General features: G+C 40.9%; 1 protein-coding gene across 1 annotated transcript; it reads right to left on the bottom strand. All coding sequences in view use genetic code 11, as the record gives it.

Moving 5' to 3' along the window:
• Positions 1 to 93: 93 nt before the first annotated feature.
• Positions 94 to 503, bottom strand: EGR_09958 (hypothetical protein; the record flags this gene model as incomplete). The annotated part of the gene is made up of 2 exons (XM_024499207.1): positions 94 to 140; positions 383 to 503. The coding sequence occupies 2 exons, from the start codon at positions 501 to 503 to the stop codon at positions 94 to 96; spliced, it is 168 nt and encodes a 55-aa protein (XP_024346372.1).
• Between the last annotated feature and the right edge of the window lie 9,239 nt (positions 504 to 9,742).

Here is a 9,742-nt window from a genome sequence, read left to right as displayed (position 1 = left end):
TGAGAAAAAATTGGGTCTTGTTGGGATGTGAAGCTTTGCCTTTTGAGACAGGTATTCCCCCATGATAATCTGATTATATGGAAAGCTACCCGATCATCCATCTCGTATCCAGCCATTCACCTCATTTACCGATGGAGCCCCTGGAAGTGGTGAAAATAATGAAGATCCTACTCACACAAAGGCAGAATGGAATTAGGCTTTGGGTGCCAAAGCTCTCACGTACTCTCTCCCCCAGCAACAACAATCCAACCTTGACACTCCCACACCCATACCGCCATTTAGCCAGTCCGAATCCCACTTCCACTTCAATTTACTCCTCTTCTGTTGCCATCGCAACACTTTTCCACCTCCGCTCCTTCCTCCCCTTTTTGGTCCCATTAACCGCGGACGCGATGACAGGTCTTAAGAATTAGGCGGGGAGGAGAGAGGAGGAGAGGAATAAAGGGAGTAGGCGAGCTTTGACAGATGAAGGAGATGTTGACGCGGATGAGCAGCTGCTCCATCACCAATGCTTTGGTCAAATGTAACTTCCAAAGTAGCCAACACCCCATCGGTATATCTGTCCGACCAGATAGATTTGTCACTAAGTATCAGTCTTGCTCAAGTAGATGGTAATTAACTTGAATAAGCATAGGCATCTCTGTAATTGTGTTATCTACTGTGTTTTAGAGAAATTGCAAGTTGTTAAGTCGTGGTGGTGGTGAAGTAAACGCGAGTCTTCTAATAATCCCTGAACTTTGTCCACTACAATTTAAAATTTGTTCACATCTCTATGCCTAGTCACCAAACGTGAAAGAGAAGTCTGGTTTATATATGTGAAGCCAACTACGCGGACCATTTCCTTTTTTTAACAGTTCGGCAATTGCGATTTTGACATGAAGCTTTGTTTGCGCCACCCGTGCCTCTACTCTTCCAGCCCTACCGTACGAGTTTATAATGAACAGGTAACCAAAATCGAAAGTCTTACAACTTCACTTCAAAATGGAGTTACATCTAGATTATGTACGCTTACAATGTCAAGAGTTTTCCCCAAAGCCGTAATGGGCATTGCCAGTAGGGTAAAAGGGTTGGAGGTCAAAGACATAACCTTTTGTCCATGTCACTTAAACAAAAGCATAAGCCGCGTCAGTTTTGGATGCTCTACTTAGTCACTTTTCTGCTTCAAGCATCAGAATGCAGTCGGTGTTTTAAAATCCAACCACTAGCCAAGGATGGTTTTCATTACAATTTTATGGCGGCAAGAAGATATTGGGTCCCCGTTCCACTGGATCTGGAGCTTGTATATCGTAGTGAACCGCATTAAAGGGGTAGGTATCGCTAGCATTGTGCGTTCAAAGCTGGATCGTTTTCTAAAAGGGCTATGGTTTTACTCAGGTAATAGAAGGAAATTTAAGATTACTTTTAGCGAATAATACTCTGCTTCTTTTCCTCTCTCTCCACCTTGTTTTCATTTCGATGCCAAGAAGTCCTTGATTTGGGTTCGATTAAGGTGGTGAAGTCGATAATGAGGTGTCAATGGCATGGGTAGTTCGTATTTCCAAACAGCTCTACAATGAGCGCATTCAAGAGACAGTGTCACTAAAGTTAGATCGCTTTTATCCCCTCTTTAGTGAGTCTCCACAGGTTAAGCCATCCACAAGAGATACGTTTAGATCAGGCTACCTGTGTACAAACTCAACAGTATTCTTCACTCGGATTGTGCTCGGTTATCTTTGTAGGCCACAAGGTCTTCTCTGAAGTTCCAGAAAACTCTATCAATAGGGAAGGCTGAGATGAGAGATGAGTAGCGCGCGAGTTGCTTGAACCGAATAATAGAAGAAGGAAGAATTTGAGTAGCCGTATTTTATAAAAAATTACAATTCTGCTACAATTCAGCAACTTCTTGTCTGCTGTAAGACCACAGATTTGCTTCTAGCTTTTTAACTCCACTTTATCATTGTTGAAAGTATGCATTGGTGATCCAACCTTGAGACATCCTTAGTCTCTTGTTACCTCACTATTCGATCTGTTGGTGATTTTGTCGGCTTCTTACTCCTGCCCTTAAAATGTAAATTACCGTTGTGGCCTGTACTATTTGAAACCGGATTCCACTCTCCTCACCTGCACAAATTTTAGCGGCATATGTAACCAATAAAATCTACCATCCATAATCAATTTCATGTCACCTGAGAATGCTTTTTAACCAATGTTCGAGTTCCTAGAAAATCGGCTTTCACCCACTCTTTTTTTGTCAAACGGGTCCACAAAGTACCCAATGCACCCAGTACACATACAGATAGGTCTGCATTCCCTAAATGTCCAACCTTTCAGTAGGTCGTAAATTAATCAATTAGTGAAGTAATTAGTCAGACGAAACAGGTGAGGGGTGGAGGACAAGACGGGGACCGGTAATTAATTTGTCGATCAGATTGCAGTGTTTGTTGTACCGCCTGCTTCCGACTTATCAATCTCCCAAAATCAGCCAACTAGGCAGCTAGCCTAGTAACGCCGTGTTCATTAACGAACTCATGACCTGTAGTTTGGACGCCACCACCCGGAGGATGTAGTTACCCGGTTACCTCGTGCAGGTGTAGTATAACGCGTTGTAAGCTACGAGTAACGTGTAAATGCCAGCAAAATATCACCCAAATGACTGTTGAAATTTTCTACCATCAGTACAACTGTCATTGTAGCTCCACGAGACTGTCTTGAAGACTATAGAAGCCATATTACTGGGGCAGAATATGTATTACCGACCTACAAAAGGGACTGGTGCTACTGACGTGGTCCAGAGACCGGATCGCCGGTAAGAGGTATAACAACGGAGTACCTAAGTGGCTTATTATCAAGGACGAGATTTAAACAATTAATGTATTAAAGCAACAATAATCGTTATTTAATCCTGTGGCCAAATCATGTGAGTAGCACATTTCGAAATTCCAGGAAATAGGACATTTTCGGCTAAGCAGTGACCTTACCAAATCATGGTTTTCTGCATTGTAAATAGAATTAATGCAATTACTAATTCAGTTACTTTTCAGCTGGTCTGTTTTCAGGGATGTCACAAAGCATATGAGTCTTATATTGGTCTTATGACTAATGACAAGAAGGGCTAAGAGATTACCATCGTAATGGACACGAGCGGAGCTCCAAAGTATATCCATGTTAGTCAATTCGTGGAATACCATGAAGGTCGTTCTGCAATGCCCTTCTAGATATACAGATGGCGCTTATAATGATGAGTAATATGGCAATGCACCAACACTGACGCTGGAAATTATGTCGTCAACGTAAAAGCATTCATGCGTTTCCAGGATAGTGATGTTGGCGGAGGTTATCCACTTGCCTGGTTAATTAGATACTGAAGGAGCCTGCTTTTGCAGTAGTCATCGCAGCGGGTGGTTACGACCTCGTCATATTTATGGATGGGCTGATTACACTCAGAATTGATGTTTGTTGCTTATGCCATTCTGATCTTGCTGTGCTGGAGGTCATGGCCGATAATACCGATTTTCAGCTATCAGTGTGGGCATTCAGAAGACCGGATCTTAACAGTACACTCAATAACTTTCAGCATTTGTGTTAGAATAGCATAGAATTCGTTGCATCGTTTAGTGCTCATTTTTAAAAAATTAATTATGACTTTTTCAAAAGCATCTGACACCGTCCAGCATTCCACATAAATTTTAGGAAGCTGGAAATTTTTGACTGAAAGATGTGCCTTGATCAAAAACTGGTAGTATCTTAAACATTTGCGTTAGTTTGTGTTCAGGGCTTGCTGAGGATTTGTAAGCAAGGTGATAATTAATTTGGAGACATTTGACATTGACCTGATTTAGTAATTGATAACCAATGTTCCAAAGTTCGAGATAGACATCAACTAACTTTGCATTGCGAAATCAGCTAATTTGTAGTTAGCAGGGTTCTACAATGTCTGAAGTTTTGCTGTATTTTTCTCATTCTATCCTCAATGATTTAATTAGTTTCTTTGTTCTTTTCAGTTTCCAGGCCCTTTATTCTCCACCTTTGTACTTCTGCTGGGTGACTGCCGGTACGTCGGCAGCACTTGCTCTGCCTTAGTATTAGGCCTCCAATCATCTTTAGGAAAGACTTAGAGCGCTTTACCAAGACATTATATTTTTGTCTAGCACACGAATTCATTCTTGAAGATGTAATGCTTACAGGAATCGGAGTAGCATTACTTAAATGCGCACCAGAATGCCTGGGGAGACCTCCATGCCACCAACGTCAAGGGATTAAAAAGGGTCTGCATAGCTAAATATTTCACATCATTCCTATTTGCATTCATCCGAGCTTCTCCCACTAAATTTGCCTCTACTCCCTAAATTTCACTCTAAAATTGAAGGAATTTGTGTTTATCCGTTAAAAATTGCAACATAGGATGTAAATATATTACTTTACCTAAAAGGGTGTTAGAATAAGTCCCCATTTTTGTCGAATATCTTTAATTTCCCGCAACTACTGGGGATGGATAGTCATCAACCCTCGGAATAGCATTTATAACCATTTTTGTGTGCCATAATGCGTCGTAAAATGTGGCTTATCCAAACATCTAAACAATGAGGAGCTCATAACAGGCGTGCAATAGTCATTAAAACATTTAACAGACATTTAGAAACATGCTTTTATGCATGGACTTCATTTTTAAGTCGTGCAAGCTTACATGCTATATTCGTACAGATTATGTACACTCTAGGTCATTGATTGGTCAATAGTTCATTTGATCAAGTTGTGAAGTTGATCGAACATTTTCCTACATTCGTTTTTCGTAGATAGATAGTACATTTAGAAGAAATGATAGTCATGAAAATGATTTCGCTGTCATTACTCATTCCCAAACTCCCATTCTTTCGAGATACTATGATTCGATGTAAATTTATTATATTGAATGCACTTTTAGATAAATACTTTAATTGTTAGTTAAATTCCCGGTTTTGGTAATGGGCCATTTAGGGGGCCACTATTGTACCCATGCCAGGCGGCATGGCCTCCGGGCTAAGCCAATAGCTCCAGCCCCTTTGTACTTTGGCAATACACATTATGCCCTAGTATTATATCTCCTTCCGTCTTCAAGGTCGCTATGTTTAAACGGAATGGGTATTTGTTTATGCACTTATTTAGTTATTTATTTACTTATAGGCAAATACGGTTTATGTCCTCGTAAATGAATCATTGCTTTGATTTAGAATCAGATGCCTTAAATTGAACAATTGCCATTGTTTTTTCAAATTAACATAATCTAGAATGAGAAAACGCACTTTATTAAGTTGTAAGAGCGCTTTATGCAGATCTCTGTCCAAATAAGGGCAATGCTCCAGTCTAAATGAAAAATGGATGAAATATTCTCCCACCTTCTATCGAGAATAAATTCTATTTACATCCACTTAAATTACCTGGAAATTTAAAATATTTTAGGAACCCCTCGAAATTGAACTACGCACAACAGGTTACCACGATTTTAATTGGTCAAATGGATATCAATCGATACCGCGCGCAATTGCTCCCCTCCCCCTTACAGAAGCAATTTTCTCGGAGGTGATGGTAGTTTGCGCCACTTTACGGTAATGAAAACAGGCAATGCGATTTCCGCTGCTACAAAACAAAACAGTGGTATCCAAACTCATCTTAGCACTTTTAGCCCTGCTGTCCACACTTCTGCCAACTGCGCAAGTTCGCATGTGCTGTTCATGTGTGCGTGTGTGCGTTCTTTTTTGCACATAACACGTTCCACATTCATTTAATCAGGTTCGACTTAAATCCTAGCCGTGGCAAAATGCACTGCACTGTGCTATCCAGGTGGCGCATTCATCTTCAGCTCAGTAGTAGTCCCATTGAAGCAATGTTGAAGATTAGCGGAAATTCAGGTTCACAATTTCAAATCACCAAGACGGTATGGGAATACCAGCTTTGTGGTTACTTATGCGTGCAGTTTGTGGTATAAACAGAATTTTATGCTATCGCCTTGATACTTGGTTGAAAACACAAACAAAATCGCCGTTCAAAAGTGCATTGACCTTAAAATAAGAAAACCCGTCACACCTAGGTGATCTTGCTGTGAAGATCTATTCATGTATTAAGTTACCAGTCTTGCAATGCCTAGACCCTGGTAATTGTTGGATGTTTTAATTGGTAAATAATGCAAACGACAGATAAATAAATGGGAAACTCGCTGAAACCTTCTCTTTGTTTTTGTTGTTTTTGGAGGGAAAATTCTAAAATTTACGGAATGCTTGCTTTTGGGGTGCAATAGAACTATGCCAAATTTAATTGTTTGTGAAACTTTCCGGTTGCTTTGGCAATTAATCGGCCCTTTCCATTCTTAGTCGGCATTACTTCAATCTGCTAAAACTAACTATGGCCTGAAGACGGTTGAAGCTACGTTACTAGGCCAGAATATGTATTGTGGACATACATTAGGGCTCGAGGCTAGGCTGACCGGAGAGTCCTTAAGTGGCCTCAAAACCAAAATCGAGAGTGAAATAAACAACCAGCGTATTACACAACCCCTCTCCCACTTTGAGCGTCGTTTTCAGAGGTCCCTTTGGTCAACTCACCACTTGAGCCATCAAAACAAAGCCGATGCTGTAAGAAAAATACCCACGGGCCAACCGTGCCAGCCATCAATATTTTGTGCAATTGAGAACTTACTTTACCGCGGCGTCGCTGATCCCTCTTGGCGATTCTACTGGATCTGCAGTTCTTTCCCGTATGGGAACTGAATTCGGAGAAATGTCTGTCAGCAGTCGCAAAATACTGGCCTAAAAGCCTTAATATTACCAAAGAAAGGGATTGAACATAGTTTGGTGGGGGTAGAGTTGCGGTTCTATTACTCCTTGCCACGTTTTTCTCACTTCAGTGCTGTCCAGCCATATCCATCCCGGTTCTATCCAGGTATTGGGGAAGGGGAGGTGATACTGCGAGTTCACATAATTTATGTCTTCTTTCTGGTGCTTAAAACAGACCTGTAACGAAAATTTTCAGATGTATCACAGCCATGGCTAGTGTCGTCTGAGTTGTTACTACCTTTCCAGCAGGCCCCGGGACTGAGATAATTGCCAAAGGTTGATGTCATTATCAGCCCTTCTGTTAAGGATTGTCACAGATTCGCCTATTCGCAGCAAATACACTTCTTCCGCCCACCAACGTTTTATAACCCAGCAATTGAAATCAAGATAGAAGACCTTTAAAATCGGGTTAGCTTTCTGTTATCACCAATGCAGCTCCCCATGACTCTCCTGAAAGCGTAAGAAGACGTAATACTTGGGCAGAATATGTGTTTTTAGGGTGCAGTGTAGGGCTTGGGACTACAGGCATGGTGCGGAGGCCTGCCCACCCGACCAAGGCACATTGACGGAGCATCTGAGTGGCGCTTTTTTTGACAAAACTTTTTCTTGAAGGATAACAGTAAAGAATCTTCTTCAAAGACTTGAATTTGAGGTCAGATTATTCTCAGCTCTTTTCTGTGAATTTAAGCTGCTTCATTTTCCTTTATTTTAGCCCTGATAAATTTGGTTGTGGGGGCAATTTTCATTGGTTAAAGAGCAATACAATTTATCGGCTAGCAGTTAAACTTCAGTCCAGATGATTTAATTTATCTTAGTCATGGCCGGACAATTTTCACGAACTCGATGTTTAGCAGTGCAATTGTTTTAGCGGCAAGATAAACAAAACAAAGATAACATGAAATCCATTCTCTTAAGCTATATTTAAATGCGTCTGTAACATTAACTCTCAATTTGAATCCCCTCTTGATCAAAGAATACATTTAAAATTTGAAAAAGGGACAGGCTTACTTTCCAATTAGACTCATGAGAGAGAACGAGTCAGCTCCCAGCTCCCGAAACCCACTCTAGCTCAAACCGCCAACTCAGACGCAAATGTGTGACTAGGGAAGACATGTGTTTGCGAGCTTGTTCCACTTACTCCTAAGGGGAGGGGTACAGAGGAGAACAGGAGAGTATAGGCCTCACCATTATCGCCATTATCATTACCAACACACAGCCCAGGTTACAACTGTCGAGACGGCCATCTGTATAGCCTACCTACACCTCTACACTAATTTCACAACATTACTGTTGTACTTCTAGGTGGTCTCCACAGGTGAGTGATCGGTTGTGAGGTCACCCTGACTGTAGCATAAGAAGATAATTTGGAGTAATTACCGCATATACTACACCAGTGAAGGCCCTTGGTTCTTTCTCGACGATGTTCCCACTGCCTTGTTAGAACATTTAAGGAGTTCTGGTCTTCGAGTAGGTAATTCTGGTGTACATGTAAATTATGTTTCACATTAGAAGAACTGAACTGGGACCCCAGTATTGACTGATTAGGAAGTCCCATTACATAAACACAAAATCCTTTCACATCAATGGGAACTGCTGATAAGTGGACAGGCTCAACCACATTAAATTACACAAATTTTCACGAAAGATAAACATTATTAACCCACACACAAAGGGCATTCATATGATTTTTTATTGTGTCAATGATCAACCGCTTTCGTGTGCATAGGTGCAAAAAAATTTATTAATGCCCTTGATCTGGATGGATCTGGGATGGGAGGATATTATGAATAATAGATAAAGTGTGCCCACGTACAGAAAAACACCCTTTCCTTCTTCCCAGGCTTCCAAAATTGTGTCTTCATGCACCGGAAACCTGGCTAGTGTTTTTGTATTCCCTCCTTTCCCCTCCTCTCTATGCCCTTCCACCACATGCCCAGCACACCCACTCTCCCTTCCCTTCGTCCCCCCTCTCCACGTCGTCTTGCGCACCCGCGCACGCTGTTATGGCGTCACACCCCCTCCATCCCGCCTACCCTCCCACCCACTTACCCTCGCACAAGAGCGAAATAAAAAAACGCGCAGGCGTTACCATGGCTACCACGAGGACAGTGATCGATACTCACACACGCGTCTTGCATCCCTCGCGTTTACACACAACTGCATGCGTTTGGTGAGAGACAAGTAGAACGGGAGCAATTTAGGAGCCTAAATTTCGTATAGTCCTCCATTCACCAATAAATTAAGCTACTTTAGGGAATTCAAAAAGCCCCTAAAACGCCTTGAAATTGCGGATAGTTTGGAACTGTAGAGAGCAATTTAAATTTAAATTACCACAGTCTTAGATGATCGTCGTATAAATGAAAATGGTTTTTGTTAATAATGCAGAGCAGATGTACAAAAGAAGACATTTATATGGATTTATGCAAAAAAATCGGCCAGAACTAATGGGTGAAAATCAATCGATAGTCGAGCGTCTTTAAATGAACCAATAAAAATCGGCCCAATCGTCAGATGTACAAATTGGACTTGTGAGTGGCAGACATAAAGCTGAGAAATGACAGTTTGTGAGTTCAATTTTTCAAGTAATCTTATTGTAAAACAGTAAAATAAGAAGCTAGCTTTAATCTCCACATAACTAAATATGAGGAAACAATTACGATACAAAGAGTAACATACAAAATTTAAAAGTAACCTTCAAATGTTTCACCTTCGTGAGGCAACAAGATACACATGGAATAATTTTACATTAAAAAAGAGCCAAGAGACTGAAATACTTCTAAGCACAACAAGAATTTGACTTCATTAGAAAATCATTTCAATATAGGTACATAAAAAAAGTGTAAACATAGATGATGAATATTTTTAGGAATGATCTAAACAGTGCTACTTAAAAGATCCCTTCGATTTTAAAGCTGAGTTCGGTTGCAGGAATTATGGACATCATTCTAATTTGTCAC

Source organism: Echinococcus granulosus (genome assembly GCF_000524195.1).
Source record: "Echinococcus granulosus chromosome Unknown EG_S00179, whole genome shotgun sequence".
Classification (NCBI taxonomy): Eukaryota; Metazoa; Platyhelminthes; class Cestoda; order Cyclophyllidea; family Taeniidae; genus Echinococcus; species Echinococcus granulosus.
The sequence above is the reverse complement of the archived record's forward strand: the minus strand, read 5'-3'. Positions and strand labels throughout refer to the sequence as shown.